This window comes from Anas acuta, chromosome 1 (genome assembly GCF_963932015.1).
Source record: "Anas acuta chromosome 1, bAnaAcu1.1, whole genome shotgun sequence".
NCBI classification, from domain to species: Eukaryota; Metazoa; Chordata; class Aves; order Anseriformes; family Anatidae; genus Anas; species Anas acuta.
This window is the reverse complement of record NC_088979.1, coordinates 170,175,456-170,193,135: the sequence shown is the minus strand read 5'-3', so window position 1 is coordinate 170,193,135 and position 17,680 is coordinate 170,175,456. Positions and strand designations below refer to the sequence as shown.

At 36.9% G+C, this 17,680-nt stretch overlaps 1 protein-coding gene across 2 annotated transcripts in view; it reads left to right on the top strand.

Moving 5' to 3' along the window:
- Positions 1-17,680, top strand: part of MON2 (MON2 homolog, regulator of endosome-to-Golgi trafficking) — a 71,270-nt gene that overhangs the window by 20,823 nt on the left and 32,767 nt on the right. For both annotated transcript variants that reach the window (XM_068669327.1, XM_068669326.1), the window contains exons 6-20: positions 1,290-1,387; positions 1,975-2,100; positions 2,850-3,044; positions 3,793-3,917; positions 4,259-4,398; positions 6,903-7,056; positions 8,253-8,485; positions 9,760-9,841; positions 10,530-10,711; positions 12,016-12,128; positions 12,337-12,441; positions 12,683-12,763; positions 12,850-12,923; positions 13,002-13,092; positions 14,430-14,531. In XM_068669327.1, the coding sequence (XP_068525428.1) occupies positions 1,290-1,387; positions 1,975-2,100; positions 2,850-3,044; positions 3,793-3,917; positions 4,259-4,398; positions 6,903-7,056; positions 8,253-8,485; positions 9,760-9,841; positions 10,530-10,711; positions 12,016-12,128; positions 12,337-12,441; positions 12,683-12,763; positions 12,850-12,923; positions 13,002-13,092; positions 14,430-14,531 (1,901 nt within the window). The remainder of the gene's footprint in view (positions 1-1,289; positions 1,388-1,974; positions 2,101-2,849; positions 3,045-3,792; positions 3,918-4,258; positions 4,399-6,902; positions 7,057-8,252; positions 8,486-9,759; positions 9,842-10,529; positions 10,712-12,015; positions 12,129-12,336; positions 12,442-12,682; positions 12,764-12,849; positions 12,924-13,001; positions 13,093-14,429; positions 14,532-17,680) is intronic.

Here is a 17,680-nt window from a genome sequence, read left to right as displayed (position 1 = left end):
TTTTTTTTTTCAAATTGTGAGAGATGGTCTTTGGGTTAGTATTGCAAAGGACTTTGGGGTGAGGGAAGAGCAACTGACATCATTTACCTGGACTTTTGCAAAGCATTTGATACTGTCCCCCATGATGTCTTTGTCTCTAAATTGGAGACATGGAGTTGACGGATGGACCACTCAGTGGGTAAGGAATTGGCTGGGTGGTCACACTCAAATAGTTGTGGTCAATGGCTCAATGTGCAGCTGGAGTTCAGTAAGGAATGGTATTTCTCAGAGGACAATATCAAGACCAGCCCTGTTTAACATCTTTGTTGGTGACATGGACAGTGGGATCGAGTGCACCCTCAGCAAGTTTGCCAATGCTACCAAGCTGTGTGGTGCAGTTGACACAGTGGAGGAAAGGAATGCCATTTAGAGGGACCTGAGCAGGCCTGAGAGGCGGGCCTGCATGAACCTTGTGAGGCCAAGGCCAAGTGGCCTTGAGGGAGCTGATTCCCCCCCTCTGCTCTGCTCTCGTGAGACCCCACCTGGGGGGCTGTGTTCAGCTCTGGAGCCCCCAGCACCAGAAGGACATGGAAGTATTAGAACAAGTCCAACGGAGGGCCACGAAGGTGATCAGAGGGCTGGAGCACCTCTCCTGTGGAGACAGGCAGAGGGAGCTGGGGTTGTTCAGCCTGGAGAAGAGAAGGCTCTGGGGAGACCTTACAGCGGCCTTCCTGTACCTAAGAGGGACCTGCAGGAAAGCTGGGGAGGGACTCTTTGTCGGGGGGTGTAGTGATAGGACATAGGGAAATGGTTTTAAACTAGAAGAGGGTAGGTTTAGATTAGATATTAGGAAGAAATTATTTTCTCCAAGGGTGGTGAGGCACTGGAACAGGTTTCCCAAAGCAGCTGTGGATGCCCTGTCCCTGGGAGTGTTCAAGGCCAGGCTGGATGGAGCTTTGAGCAACCTGGTCTAGTGGGAGGTGTCCCTGCCCATGGCAAGGGGAGTTGGAACTAGATGATCCTTAAGGTCCCTTCAAACCTACAGTATTTTATGATATAAAGTAAGGGTAGCTTAGATTACCTAGCATGAAATTGGCGACAGTAGCAGTTCTCAAGAGAATGTGCGTTGTAAAGAATTATTTGGTATTCATGATATTTGATATTCAATCTAATCCTTATTCCTCTACAAATGGTAAGTTGTTGAAGAATTGCCTGGCCATTCTTTTTGGGTCTCTTTGTAAGAACGCTTAATATGTACTTGATTTTGAACAGTTCCGTTGTTAACAAAACTGACTTCTGTTTTTATACAGACACCATCGAACAGCCAGCTGCGGTTCAAGGAAATAGTAACAGAAGATCTGTCAGTACACTGAAGCCATGTGCTAAAGATGCATATATGCTTTTTCAGGTAGTTGGGCAGCATATACTTACACATTTGCAGTTATGATTGGGTGCTTCTGTGTCTCTGTAAGAAATCTCAGAATCTGCTGTTGGCATATTGGTAAGGTCCTTAACCAGAGCTTCAGGCCTTCTTACGTGTGTTTATTGTAATTGACAATGATATGCTGTATCTGAGAGGGATGACTGGAAAAGCTAAGCATGTGTGTTGGCATTAACTTTGAGATTCTTATTTGCCTTCGCCAAACACTGCTACCACAGTCTTAGTTCTTGTGTTGGTACTGTATATTAATGTAAAATGTATAATGAAAAATAATAATTTACATTCATCATACCAATAAAAACCTTCTTGTCTTAGCAAATTCACTAATTTTGAGATATCTTTGAGGGCAAGAATAAACACAATTACTACAAGGATACCAGTCAATTAACAAACAATTTGTATTTCATAATAATTTAAGTAAAATATTTGAGGAAAAATTATGTTGAAGTGGGAAAATTACTAGGAGTCAGAGAGCAGATTTTTTTGTAGACTCAAAAATTATCACAGTAAAAGACTGTGCAGAGGATGTCAATGTTATTGTATTTCTTTTTAAGGATCTTTGTCAGTTAGTTAATGCTGATGCTCCTTACTGGCTCGTGGGTATGACGGAAATGACCCGAACGTTTGGCCTTGAACTTCTTGAGTCAGTCCTCAATGACTTTCCACAAGTGTTTTTACAAGTGAGTAGTTCTTGCCGGGAAAGTTAGGAAGTCTTTTCTTTAAGTGAGTAGTAATATTTACGCATCATTAACTTCTCTTTAAGTTAGTGGGAATACTACCTTCAAAAGGACCTGTAGCTTTTATGCTTGATTTTTCTTTTTATTTGATAGAGACATATTGCATGCATTTTGTCCACTTTTTTCTATCATTCATACTTTGTGCATTTTGTGGAACATGTAATACTGTGTTACACTTTTTATTTTGCCAGGTGCATCCCCTCCAGAATTGTATTTTCTTATCATGTATCATTTGTGACACTTATGGATGTAGCTCTGTAATTTAATTTGTAGTATCTCAATGAAAACTGTAACTTTGCAACACTTGCAAAGAAGTAGCAATCACAACTATGATTTGTGTGCATCTACGATACATAAAGGCACCATAATATTACAGCAATCCATTTTAGCAGACATTAGAGAAATTAAGAAGTTTAATATATAATAAATGATGTTTTAGCAGGCTATTTTAATTTGCAAAATACAAGAAGAGGAGTGTGTGTATGAACTTGACTGTGTGATTTCATCATGTTTTTTGGTAGTTTTAAAATGTTGTCTTTCTTCCTTTTAATTTCATGAGCTTTTAATTTATACCAAGATTTACGTGACTTCAGAGTACTTGATCTTAACAGTAAATGCATAATCAGAGCTACTGAAGGCAACTGAAGTGTGTCTGTTTATAATTTATGATAAATACTTTTTTTTTCTTTCAGCATCAAGAATTCAGTTTTCTTCTTAAAGAAAGGGTATGCCCTCTTGTTATAAAGCTCTTCTCCCCAAATATCAAATTCAGACAAGGTTCTAGCACATCATCTTCCCCAGCACCAGTGGAAAAACCATATTTCCCCATCTGTATGCGCTTGCTGAGAGTAGTTTCTGTTTTGATTAAGCAGTTTTACAGTTTGCTGGTAAGATTATGTTCAAATTTTCTTTATGTAATTCTGTTTTTCTAGATATATGCTAGTACTGTGGTGAATAATAGCATTAATTACGTGCTGGGAACTGTTGACCTCTACTGAGGGAAGAAAAGTCTAAATATTGTCTTCCTCTTATGTGTGTTTGTGTTTACATGTATTCTGCGCATATTATTTTATTAAATGTGGGCTTATACAAATTCTCTGAGTAGGTTAACTGTTGTCTTCTATACTTCACTTTCTTTCAGTTAAGATTTTGGGAACCTTTTTAATCTTCTTATATTGCTTCTCTGGCTTTAGATAGCATTGATTACTGCGTTTTGACAATAATTGCTAAGAGGTTTTTGATTCCTGTTGCTAAAGCTGTTTACAGAATGTTCATTAAAAACACATGTTCAGCTGTTCTGTACCTCCCAAATTTTAGGTATTTGCTTTTAAAAAAAAAAAAAAGCTTTTTTTTTTTTACATTTTCATTTGTTTACTGTAGCACGTTTATGAATTTTGTTGAAATATCTTTAAAGAATTTAACTCTTTCAATACAATTGCATATGTAATATGTATTGGCTTGGCAAAACAGATTATTAGGTATGTTTTTTGCATAATTTTGAGTAAATACTTAGTGAAGGTATTTTTTAGATCCTGTGCAAAATTTGCACAAAGATGAAACAGAAGATTTTGGGGGAAAATGTGCTGCATAGGGCTTTTTCTTTTAATCTAATAGCTATAAACTATATCATTTTAGGTAACAGAATGTGAGATCTTTCTGTCATTGCTGGTTAAGTTTCTGGATGCAGACAAACCACAGTGGCTAAGAGCTGTTGCAGTAGAATCTATTCACAGGCTTTGTGTGCAGCCTCAGCTATTAAGGTATAACATACATCAAATTTCACTTTTACTTACATTTTAAGAAATCTTTTTATTTTTTCTGGTGGAAAACGCTTCCTAAAACATCGTAAATATCTTGAATCTTGAAATTTACATGCAATAAACTTTTAAAGATAATTTTGTATAAATCAGTAGGCAATACTTATTATCCAGGAAGGACTGAATTACAGTTATTTGTATATTCCAAAACCTCTGTCTCACCAGCATCAAAGAAACATTTACTCAAAACTGAAGTTTATTATTCACCTAAATATTTGCAGTTAAAATGTGCTTTTAGTCTCCAAATTGTCAAATGTTTATTATATTTCCTAAATACTTTTCAGGTCCTTTTGTCAATCCTATGATATGAAGCAACATTCCACAAAAGTTTTCCGTGATATTGTGAATGCTCTGGGGTCCTTCATCCAGTCACTATTTCTTGTACCAAGCACAGGGAATACATCAGTGACACCAAACCAAACTGGTAAAGCTTTGTCCTTACTCTTTTTTTTTTTTTTTTTTTTTTTTTTGTAATGATCACATTAGAATTTATTTGGTTTGATACAATTCTCTACTTCAGCATTCATTTAGGTGATAGCTCGAGACAAGCTAGTTTTCAGGTCTGTTACACAAAATGATTTTACATATGTATCTGTATCATGGAGAGGACTGCTCACAGCCAGCAGAGTAGCAGTCCTACCTATCTGTATCTGCTTCTACAAGCTCCTTGGTTTGCAACTTCTCTGAGGGAAATTATGAGGGATATGTTTCTAATTTCTGACTATTATAAACTTGACTGAATTCCGTCTGATTTTGGGTGGATGTCATTGAGGGTTGCGTGCAACTGAAGTTAGTTAGACAGTGTGTTTCCTTCCTCTTTTGAGAGGTGATAGCAAATTCTTCTGGATTTTTAGGGACAAAATTGGACTGAGGAAGCCAAAGAGTAAAAAGATGGATCTGTGCTTTATGGATAAGCTTTTTCTGTAAGCTGAAAAAACTCGCTTACTGAAACTAAACTTAATTATCTTTTCTTGCAGCCGGGGTTGTGGTGTTTCACATAGTATATTTGGCATAAGGAAGAATCGTTTTCCTGTTAATCCCTTTGCAGGTAGTCACATCTCAATTAGGGCTTTCTGCTTATTCCCAGGGTTCTGGAAGCAGAAACCTCAGCAACAAACAACATAAGAATTTCTAAGGGTGTCTTTTGACATGCCTTCTTAAAAGAGATAATTATATTTTAATTATGTTTATTATCTCTCATGTCTACTACTAAATTAGCAAACATTAAAAAGTCTGTGTTTAGACTCATACCTCCCAGCGTTCCCTCATGAAGTTTGAATTACAAGTGGGTGTTAACATTGCTTACGTGAAGAAATCTATGTTGTTGTTTGATAGTTATCTGTATAGAAGCTGATAGAAGAATTCTATTACTTCTAGGTTAGTTTAATGCACTTAAGTAAATTAGAAACGCATAAAACTGAGTATTTTCATCATATGACACACAGCACACACACAAGAAGCCATTCACCAAATACTCATTCTCCTCCAAACTTACATTTTTTCTTCGCATGAAACAGCACTGCAGAAGGGACACACTCTTAGTGCTGTCACTGTTTTTCTGGATTATAGTTCCAGTTTGTTTCTCCTTTACCTTTTCAATTCCTCTCATCTGAGCATTTTTCATCTCTCTTTCTTATGCATTTTTCTGTGCCTCTTTTCCTTCTGTGGCCACCTCTAACAAAGAACATACCAATGCTTAATTTTTGAACTGAATCTTCTGGCTGCAGTGGTAGTCCTGTAATAGTAGGCTGTTTTATTCAATTGTGGTTGACTTTAGAGCCTCAGTTTTGCAATGGGTAGCCATTTCATGGGAGAAGGTGAAAGCTGCATCAAGTTTTGTGTCGCTATTTCATTAGTATAAGCCTTTTTACCACTGTAAGGAGTTAAGATGATTTAAAAAAAAAATAGTTTATAAGTGTGACTGCTTGGTGAGATCACAGAAAACAGCACCAGTGCAGTTGTGTTCATGTCAGTGGCAGTGCTTGGTTGACCAGTTTAGCAGTATGGTATTGGCTTTTAACCTGTTAAGCTTTACTGTATTGAAGTGTATTCCCATATGTTTTTGCATGTATTCATACTGTCTGGATTAGTAGTTTAGCCTCTTTACATAATTAAAAGAGAGCACACCAAAATGGCAGTTGTTCTGAAGTTAGGTGCTGTGAGTCACCTTTTTTGGGCATCTGCACGTGGTACCTACTCCTAGTATGTATACCTCTTCTGTATGAAAAAAGTCATACAGACTTCTTTATATGTACAGGAAGTGTATATATACAGACTTCCTTGTCTTTTCATCTGTGTTTGTTTGTTTGGTTTGTATTTTTGGCTTCTTGCATTGGCACCAAAATTTATTCCACCCTAGCTGTTGTTTGGCACATTGCTGGCTCTTCCCTGGTGATGTTAATTTGTACCTTGGGATGGTGCAAATTCACACACTGGAGTTCTCTTTGAGTTTCTTCGTGTGGCTTTTCATTTCTGAAATCTTCAGTTTGCAGTAAGCTTCGTTCTTGGAATGATTAGCCTTACTTTTCTGCTACTTCTAAATGCAACTATTCAAATAGTCCTTAAATGCTATTTAAATATGTTTGAAACTTCAATAATATATGTATTATTTCATTGAGTCTATTTAAGTTCACTTTATTCAGTGATTTATGCATGCTGCTGTTGCTATGCCTTTCACAGAACGTTTTATTCTGACTGAAAGTAGAGCAGTTAGTATCCGCTACACCTTTTAAACGGATTACTTCCACATAATACTGTGTTGTAGACAGCAGGGGGAGCTCAGAAATAGTTTTTTGTATTGGTGATGGTGATGTATTGGGTAGGGCATCTCAGATTAATCTACATCTCAACTTAAAAAAAGGATGTCTGCTGATCACTGAAATTACACTGTGAGAATGATTAATTTTAATACTTTGGTTTCCTCAACAGGAAGCAATGCATCTGGGAGCACTGGATCAGCACAGACAAACCCTGGAGTGCTTGGAATGGGGGGCGGTGCAACTGTATTACCTGCCTTCGAGTACAGAGGTACTTGGATACCTATCCTGAATGTAACAGTACAAGGCAGTGCTAAAGCTACCTAGTAAGTACCATTATTTTTTTGTTTGTAACAAATATTTTCATTTATAATTTGTCTAAGGATTTGTTTTATGTTAGTGATTATTGAGGTGTTCATTCAGCTGGCATTGAGGTATTTTATGGCTTTTCTTGTGTGGTGAGGTGGTCTGATTTTTAACTGTTTTGTCCAAATGCTCTGGATTCTGATCCAAATATCCCCTATGGCTCTAGCATCTGTTGGATTATTTTTTTCTACCATACTGTTGTTGTATAACTCTTCTCTTTTAGGCCTTGCTATAGTGTATAACAATTTTAGAATGTCTTCTGGTGGGCTCTGCAATGATAAACATTAAGGACGTTAAGCCTGAAGAAAGCTTTTTGGGCAGAAAGGAATAGTGGCACTACAGTATAAAAGTGTCTGGTATGTTGTAGCTAGTATGTAGACTAGGAACGCCTAGTCCATCTAACAACATTTTGTAAAGTAAATCATGAAATAGTAATTGTTGGGGTAGCAGGTGGTTTCTGTAACAGAACACCTTGCCTTGTGCCTACACTGCTGCTGTGGCAGCTACAGTTTTATTGGATTTGTAACCCAGCAGTTCTTTATGGGCTTTTAAGTTAAAATATGAAGAAAAGTAGCAATGAGGCTGCAGTTCCAGAATAATGATGTTTTAACTGTATGAATACAGCAGTGAATCATGTAAACGTTTCCTCTTTGTACAAGTAGCTTACATTGTCTACCCGTGCATATAGGTGATGGATATTTGGCCGTATATTATCTTCCTATGGCAGGCTGTTCCATTTGTATGGACTCATTGTATGGGCTCGAAAGTAACGACCGTGAAACATCTGACTTGTTATCAATTTGTTCTAACAATATTTACACTGTCATGACTTTCTGACCTATCATCTCTTTTGTTCCTATGTGCTTCTGTTCTTTGGAACAGCCTTATAAATGAAACAATAATGAAAGTAGAATAATTCATTCAGTGATACTTGCTTATGTGTGTTAATGTCTTAAAATATTTATTGGCAGGTCTAAATACTGTATTCAGTGTTTGTACCCTTTCATTTACTATTTTATTTAATGTCTCATTTACTCTTTTCATTAGTGACTTTATAGTCAAGTAGTTGATTTTCTTGAGAACGTTTGTTTTTGTCGCTGTTCTTACTCACAGTTGCACTATTACATGATTGCTTGTCATGCTTTCAATTTTTTAGTTTGGAAATGCTGGACAAAGTAGAGCCACCTACAATTCCTGAAGGCTATGCCATGTCGGTGGCATTTCATTGTTTACTGGATCTTGTCCGTGGTATCACTACCATGATTGAAGGAGAGTTGGGAGAGGCAGAGACAGTCAATCAAACCATGACAGAGACAACTTCATTACCAGCACAAGCTTCAGAGCGGCAAGACTTGCAGTCTGTATCTGACCAATCAGACAAAGAGCTAGGTACTTGAAAATGCAAATACTATATAACGTACAATAATTTTATGTATAGCAGGAGTAAGAGAGTTGATGCTTTGTTGTTTGAATTTATTGTTTTGAAATCTTATGTAAAAACTTTTAATGGTTTGTTCATTCGTTTTGTAACAGAGCAGCAGTTATCTTAAAAAACTTGACCTGATATACTGTTTCTGTCCTCTTGCACCTTAGCCCTACACTCCTCATGGTGTGTTAATGCTGTTCTACAGTATTAATACCATGTAAGTGGGATGTGAGGGAGATAATAGACATTCTGTTCTCCAGAACTACTGTTCTGTCTTCCTGTGTCCTTAGCTCTTAAGGGACAGCCTGAATGGAAGAAATGTGGCTGTTATGGCCATATTACAGAAAATTTTATTTCTACTAGCAAGATGAAAAGAAAAATGTTTTAATTGAAAGACTTTAAATAAGATGCAAGTATTTATTTAGGAAGAATTTTAGGAAGAACTTACCTTCTTTAAAAGTGGAAATAATACCAACTACATCTTGTATTTGTATAGCATATGAGGACTCTGTATGTGTATGTACAAAAAGACTTGGGTATTGAGTGATTTTGGCTTGTGTACAAGGAAGCTGAGATTCTAGAGCTGAAGTTTGGACCGAGGCATCAGAGCTGCAGAAGGGAGAGGAAATGGGTTTATCTGGAGCAGGGTCTGCGGCCTCAGCAGTGCAGAGCTCTCCATGGTGCTGCAGGCAGCACACGCTGTGCCTGGGGGCTTGCCATGGCCTCACAGAGGGAGGGAGGAGTATGGGAATCCATATGGGCAGATTATAGCTCTGTTAGGTTATAGTGGTTTTATTCTAGAGAAGTGAAAAAAATATCTAAGAACCTGGGGAAATGTAAATGTGAGTGGAGAGAGATTTTTCCTTCTCTGAAAAATTTCAGTGGTGTATTTCTTTTTTACCCAATGTCCCGCATTTATGAACTTACACCTGCTTGTTTTTGTAAACAGAGATTAAAAATAGTTCTATATACCTTCATAGGATTTTTAAAATGTAATTTAGAATAAGCATTGCACTGGAGACATTTTTGGCTTTAGCAATATTACTTTAAACATGACTGTTTAAGTGGTAATGGTGTGTGTGTACACATGTATGTGTGTTTGTGCATACATATATATGTGTGTACACAAACTTGAAAAGTTCTGGTAGCAAACACTGAATGTTCATGATAATATTTGTCTTTGTTAACTTTCAATTATGCATTTCTACTTTAAACAATTATATGCATTTCATTCAAGTTAACAGAGCTGTCTGGGAAGAAATGGTCAATGCCTGTTGGTGTGGTCTTCTTGCTGCATTATCCCTCCTACTTGATGCAAGGTATTTGGTCTTCCGTTTGTCTTGATTTTTCAATTCCAAGTTGTATTTTGAACTGAGTTTTTATATTGGTTGACAGTTGTTTGAGAGAGCTGTTTGTAGTGCATAAGTAGAGAGGCATCTGTGGGTTAGTGATGGTTAGACTGATCTGTTACAAGTAAACTACATGGAGGTCCCCAAAATACTAAAATAAACCTTTAAAATATTTCAATATAGAAAAATTAATCAGATTTTCAGACTTGCATTTAAACTATTTAAATTAATTTTATTCCTTTATTACTATGAATGTTAAAACATGTTGAAATGATACTACTCATGTTGTGACTAATGTTTATAAAAGCATAAATAATATCTCAGTACTTGTTTTAATGTACAATTTTTCAGTTGGAAGCGCTGGTTATTAAGTAATAACTTTTGTAACTTTATTGTTGCTTTCAAAGAGTCTTTTGCTATCAGACACTAATTTCTGAAATTAGTATCTCCTTATAGTTTCCTTTGCGAAGTCATTCATAACTAAGGACCAGTTTTATAGGAAATGGATCTGGAGAATTCTGTTGATTGATTACACTTGCTCTTCAGTATTCATAGTGTTGCCAGTTTCAAAGTATGAGTTCTCACTGATTTCACTTTTGGTTAGCTGCCTTCTGTGCCATGGGTTAATTTTTACTGAACAATGTATACTGTTTTTCAGCACTGACGAAGCTGCTACTGAAAATATTCTAAAAGCAGAATTGACCATGGCTGCACTTTGTGGAAGACTGGGTCTTGTAACATCAAGAGATGCCTTTATCACTGCCATTTGCAAAGGTTCCTTGCCTCCTCACTATGCCCTTACTGTATTAAACAGCACAACTGCTGCTCTGTCCAGCAAATGTAAGTATATGGATTTTTCTTTATTATTTAAATATGTTTAATTTTGTTCCGTATATTGTCCATAAATCTGTACCCATATTTTTATCAGGGTATGATTACAAAGATGCACAACAGTATTACTGTTTGGCATAAAGCACTTGGCTGTACTAAATTTACTCAAAATCTATAGTCAGGTTCTAGACAGCCTCCTTTCCAGAACTATTTAGTCTTGCAGCATCTGATACGTATCGTTCTAGTCAACCTAAAACTTCCCTGGATGCTTAGCATATATCAGAAGTTCATATTCTAAGGAGATCTGTCTGTCATCCTAAAGATCTCAGAATATGTAATTAAGGCATTCAAATTCCAAAAAAGTCCCTGTCAAGAAACTCAAATAATTAGTATCTGACTAGAAGATCCTACATTTGTGGTGTGCTACAGTCTTTTCTACAATTGTATAGTGATTGGGAGTACTTACTGAGTAAATAAAAGGTCTTAAGTTCTGAGCTCTATTGAGCTTCCAAGAGATTCAATTGGTGCTTCCCATATTCTGAGATAATGCTGTAAATCACAGGGCATGCCATGTGAGGATATACGCTATTTCTGATTTTGAAAATTAGTTTCTGTGTAGCCAGAATTGCAACTACGTGGTGAATAGGCAGATGGGCTTAATATTAGACCTCTTAATGTGAAACAAAAATACCATAGTATCAGAACAAAGAATGGAACCTTTTCTTCAGCTCACAAGCTAAGTGTATTATTAGATCACAAGTCTGTGAAGCAGTACATGTGACTGAGCTACACTAATCTCTGTGGAGTTGAAGCAGTGAACTTAATACTATTTTACTTAGGTTACTCTTCTTTTAACAAGTGAATTATAAAAAGGGTTGCCTATAGTCCTTTATTGGGAATATTCCACTAGGTAGCACTTGTGAAACCTTAAATCTGAGGGCACTAGCAAAGTGGTAGAGCACAGTTATACCATTTATAGTTAATAACCATGGATGACTGAGTTAAGACATTCTGAGGCTCGTACCTTAGCATTTTAGCACTAATATTTTAGTCTTGACACCAAATATATTAATATATTGCAAAAGAGAGGGAGAAATTACTACTAGTTCCTTTAATCCCATAAGGTAATGACATAATAATCTAAATATAACTAAAGGTTTCAGGTAAGTATTTCAATGAAGTGTAAGCTATCTTAAAACTAATACTGTGAAAACATTTTTAGGAGTATGTTTGCCATCACTCAGGAGTGGTGGCTGTTGTTACTGCAGTTAGTACTGGTTTTAAAATTTGGATTTTTTTTCATTTTCCTCTAGCATATTCCATTCAGGGACAGAATGTTCAAATGATCAGTCCCTCAAGTGAGTCTCATCAGCAAGTTGTAGCAGTAGGGCAACCCTTGGCTCTTCAGCCACAGGGAACAGTAATGGTAAGTACAACTTGAAAATGATCTGTCCTTCTTACCAGCTCCTTTCTGCATCTCAGTGTGTCTCTGTTTTCATCACAAAATCAAAATACAACAGTGTGTGAGCCACTATGAAGAAAGTTAACTCTATCCCAGCCAAAACCAGCTCACCTAGAAACACTGTTATTATATAATAATAAAAAAAGTGTTTTGATTTTTTTTTTCTTTCCAGCTGACTTCAAAAAATATTCAATGTATGAGGACATTACTCAACTTAGCTCACTGCCATGGAGCTGTTCTTGGTACATCGTGGCAACTTGTCCTGGCTACTCTTCAGGTATGATACAAAATATTTATGGTTTCTTATTTGCATTTCTTTGTACTTTAGTTTTGAGATTTTATGTGACTAACCAAAAAAAATAAAATAAAATCTATTCATGGTGTACTTTGAATTGTCTTGAGTAAGTACTGTAGCATTTTCCTTGAATTCTGTTTAGTTGGAAGGCTGTAAGCTAACTTGAGTAGAATGTTTGTTTCACCTCAGCTTTTCTGCTGAAAATCATCCTCTTGCATTTCAGCATCTTGTGTGGATTCTGGGGCTGAAACCTGGTGTTGGGGGTGCCTTAAAACCTGGAAGAGCTGTGGAAGGACCCAGCACAGTAAGCATGATTGTACATTTTATAGTTAATGATTATGCGGTATTTTCTGTTGCAACCTATAAGATAATTATCTGTCTCTTTTCAAGGTTCTGACCACAGCAGTTATGACGGATCTACCAGTTATATCCAACATACTTTCGAGGCTTTTTGAAAGCTCACAGTAAGAAATCTTATCCTATAATTAAAATAATGTATGTGTATCAAACTTGGTTGTGTTTTGATAGCTGTTATTTTTCAGGTACCTTGATGATGTGTCTTTACATCACTTAATAAATGCCCTTTGCTCCTTGTCTCTGGAAGCCATGGATATGGCCTATGGAAACAATAAGGTATAAAAAGAGTTCTCTATTTTCCTCTTATGTGCTTTTGTGAAAAAAGCAGAAGACTTGTGCATTTGTCTTTTAAGCTAACTATTTCTAATATTAAAACAGTAATACATTGGATTTTTTACTCCAGAATAAAAAAAAATAAATATGAACCAAAGAATGTATTGTTTATAATGGCTCATATGATTACTAAATCCTGTAGACACTCTCATCATGTTATTGCTGTGGTTTTTGTTCAATAAGGAATGTCATGTATTTCCATTTATCAGGTCATGGATGGATAAAATTTAAAAAGTCCCTGTAATTTCAGAGGACAGGGATTCTGACTGCCACAGTATGTTCTGTGAGATGCTAATTTTCAAAATTGTTTAATGGTATGGTTCAGGTAAAGCGTAACAATTTAGATATTAAGTAAAACGGTAATTCTCATTTACCTCGGAAAATTTTAGTATTCCTGTCAGCCTCAGAAAATAATCCTTAGCTCAGAAAGTTTAAAGACCATGTGATTGAAGAAAATTGAATGTGTCTTCTAGTCATAATCTAATCTCAGAGGAGGATTTGTGAAAGTTTTCACTCGATCTATTACACTAGAGATAATGATGACAGAAAATGTACTTGATAAGATTTGACAATTGCAGTAACAAGACAAAGAAAAGATAATGAATTAAAATAAGATCTTTTGTGTGTTTAAAATCAGTTGAAAATGAGAATAAAATATCAGCAGAAATGTGAATGATGAGAAGAATAATTCCAGTGCAACCGTCAATTTTGAATATATGTCTATTGATTTATTGGAGCTTATAATAAATATTTGCATGTGTATTTGATGAATGGGAAATGTACCATACTTCTGCAGGGCATTCATGAAGCAGATGGAAGATAAAGCATAAGGGGAGTCCTAAATTAAATGTTTTATATTATTTGTTCATATATAATTTTTACTTTAAAGGTTGTGATGGAAAGAAGGCTGGTTTGCTAGTAAAATACATTATAAAACTGATTGGAGAGGGGACTATGTAAAAATGGGAGTTTTGAAAGGAGTACTAGGGCTCTGGCTTATTGTACAAACTTGCAGAAAACTATTTAAAAAAAATATGAAAAAAATATTGTTTGCGATAGGCTGTTGCTACCCCCTTGTGGCTTCTCATGAAGTACTGCAGAGGCTGTGTAAGCTTCCCAGCCATACTACCTAGGCTGTGAATGCTGTCACAACAGCTTGTGAAATGCAGTACTCCAGTGGAGACTAGTTACATCTTAATTTACAAATCAGAATGTAGTGAAAGGCTCTGACGTTACCTAAGTTACCTCAAAGTCATGTGTTCAAATTCCCTTTTACTAAGGAACCATCGCTTTTTGCTGTTGCTAAATTACTGGAAACAGGACTAGTTAACATGCACAGGATCGAGATCCTTTGGAGACCTCTGACGGGTCATCTCCTGGAGGTAACTAATTGTTTTTACTAGTTGTACTAGAACTTAGTTTTTGTAATAAGGAAGACCTTGTGGCAATGCATTTTTAAAGAGTAAATATTTCTTTTAATCTGAAGTGTATTTATTTGGGTGTTCTGTTTTATGCACGTTGTTTTTGCACTTTGATTGCATCACAGCTTGAGTTTAAAAGTTAATTTAAATGTTTAAATTCCTGTATTTTATACTTCTTACTGACTGTCTTTATGGTGCTGTTGATCTTTATATGTACGTGTTTTACTTACAGTAACACAAACAGGCTTTATTTGGGATTCGTCTAGGGAGATTTTAAGATGTGTTTTTATGTCCATACCAGATGGATTGAAGCCATTAGGTATACTAATGAAGTTTTTTTTTTGTTTTTAATAAATGTAAATTAACATTTGAAATGGTTTCTTAAAGAGACTACTGGCAACATAGGTGTCATAATCCCATTTCAATTTGTAGAGTAAGTATTTTGACTCTTACATGAAAAATGTTTTTCAACAAGGAAAAAATCTTAAATTCTGAATTTGAACTTGAAACTAAAAACAGAGGACAGACAATATACAATGTAATTGTAACGTTTATTAATTCTCTACAGGGCTAGTTAGAAGAGTGAGATACAAGAACAGGGTTAGATTTAAAGAGAGTAAAGGACTGTAGGGAGTTAACCTTGGCAGGCTACGAAGTGCCCACACACTGCCCTCTCACTCCCCCTTCTAAGTAAGACAAGGGGAGAAAATATGATGAAAAAAGCTCATGGGTCAGGATAAGGACAGGGAGGTCGCTCACCATTTAGTGTCATGGTTAAAACAGACTTGTGTTGAGGAAGATTAATTTATTGCCAATTAATAGCAGAGCGGAATAATGAGAACCAAAACTAAAAGCACCTTCTGGCCAGTCCCTCCCTTTTCCCAAGCTCTCCCGATTTTTCTACCTCCTCCTCAGCCACGAGCTGTGTAGGGAATGGGGGCTGTGTCCATAGCACTTTCTCAGCCACTCCTTCCTTCCCACTCCCTTCCCTTGCTTCAGTGTGGTGTACACACTAATGACTTGGGATACAGTCCTTCACAAACTGCTCCACTGAGTCCCACGGGCTGCAGTTCTTCAGGACTGCTCTAGCATGGGCCCCCCTGTGGGCCGCAGTTCCTTCCAGAAAACCTCCTCAAGTGTGGGCTCCTCTCCACGGGCTGCATTCTGGTCAGGAGCCTGCTCCACCATGGGCTCCTCTCCATGGGCTGCAGCTTCCTTAGGTCGTGTTCACCTGCTCTGGCATGAGGTTCTCCACGGTTTGCAGCGTGGAGATCTGCTCCGTGTGGGACCCATGGGCTGCAGGGGGACAGCCTGCTCCACCAGGGGCCTCTCCCTGCACAGGCCGCAGGGGAACTGCTGCTGCCTGCCTGGAGCACCTCTGCGCCTTCCTTCACTGATCTTGTTATCTGCAGAGTTTTTTTCTGTCACATTTTCTCACTTCTCTCTTACAGCTGCTGCACAATGCGTTTTGCCCTTTCTTAAATACATGTACACTGTCCCAGAGGTGTGCCAGCAGCATTGCCAACTGGCTTAGCTTTGGTCAGGAGTGGGTCCCTGCTGAAGCTGGCAGGAACTGGCAGTGCCCACCACAGGGCAACTCCTGGTCTCTTCTCACAGAGGGCATCCCTGCAGCCTCCCACCCCCCACAAAACCTTGTGATGTAAGCCCAATGCAAGCAGAGAGATTTTCTTCTTCATTTTTCAGAGTGTCAGGTGCTTCCTTCGAACCACTCTGTTATTTCAAACAGTGTGAAGGATTGGCCACCTCTATATGGAGATCATCTCCACATAATCTTTTATCTAGGCAAAAAAAGAAAGGATACTTAAAGGTTTAAAGACTTAAAGCACAGGCATCTCTTTCTCTTGTCCTTTCTTCATCTCCAAGACAATAAGGTTCACCACCCACATCTTGGGACACCATGTTTTCATCTAGTAAGCAATCTGGTTCAGTCTGTTACCCATTTTGGGTATTTGTCAGTGTTTTGTAGGAAATGCATAGTCTATATCAATTTATTTTAAAGTACTGCCTTATTTACTTTTAAACCTTTGTCATTGTGGTACAGTGAGGAAGGAGAGAGCACCAGCTGCAAATTCAGTTAAAAACAGCCCGAGGGAAGAATTTCTTCCCTGTCTCTTAAAGTGATCATCTGATAAGATTCGGAGCACAATGAAGTAAAATTTTATCATCTTACATAAAGTAACAAAAAAAAGATCAGTAGAATAGCTATTTCTTTTCTTCATTTTTTTTAACACGAAGCTACCTGTTCTGCATAGCTCCGCTTTTCAGTTTGGCTAGTGTCCAATACGGAGACAGTCCACCAACCCAGTCCAAACCACCTGCCTTCCTTATGATCCTGCCTTGGATTTTGAAAAGTGCTGGGTTCTCACACCATCAGAGCTAGAGCTGGAAGGGAGGATATCAAAAATGATATAGAGGTCAATGAGACTGTAGATGTTTTATTTATTTGAGGGCAACAGATACAGGATTACAGTTCATACTGTGTATCTATGCAGTGGGTTTGCACAGTGTTTTTATTTTGTTCTGTTCTAAAAAAACTGTGGGAAAAAATATTAGGTTTAGATTATAAGGAGACAAAGAGAAAGGAATGAAGATATTTGAACTTAAGTGTGAAATAGCATTCACTGTTGTTTTGTCAAGTTTTTGAAATACTGATGTATAAACACTTATTTTATATTCAGTAAGTAGTCACTTTTTGTATTTGGGACCATTGAAAAGTAGACTCTTATTGTGTTGATTAATATCATGCTTCCTTATGTGATTATGTATGTTAAACTGTGTGTGTGAAAGATGAAACTTTAGAATTCTATTGTAGCTTAAGGGTGAGTTAAATCTAAGAAGTGTTGTTTGGTACCTTTTAGTCCATCAGTATCTGAAACAGCAGTTAGTATGTTGATTTTGGAGAGTGTATTGACTTGAGCTGGTGTTTTCAATTTGTTTCTTTCTGTGTCTTTCACTGCTTCCTTTTGCTTCCTTATTCAGAAGGTATGTCCATTCAAAAAAAAATTTATTTTTTTTTTTTTACTATTAAACCTAAATTTAACATTTAGAGATTTATTGTATTGTTGTAAAATATTTTACTAAAATATTGT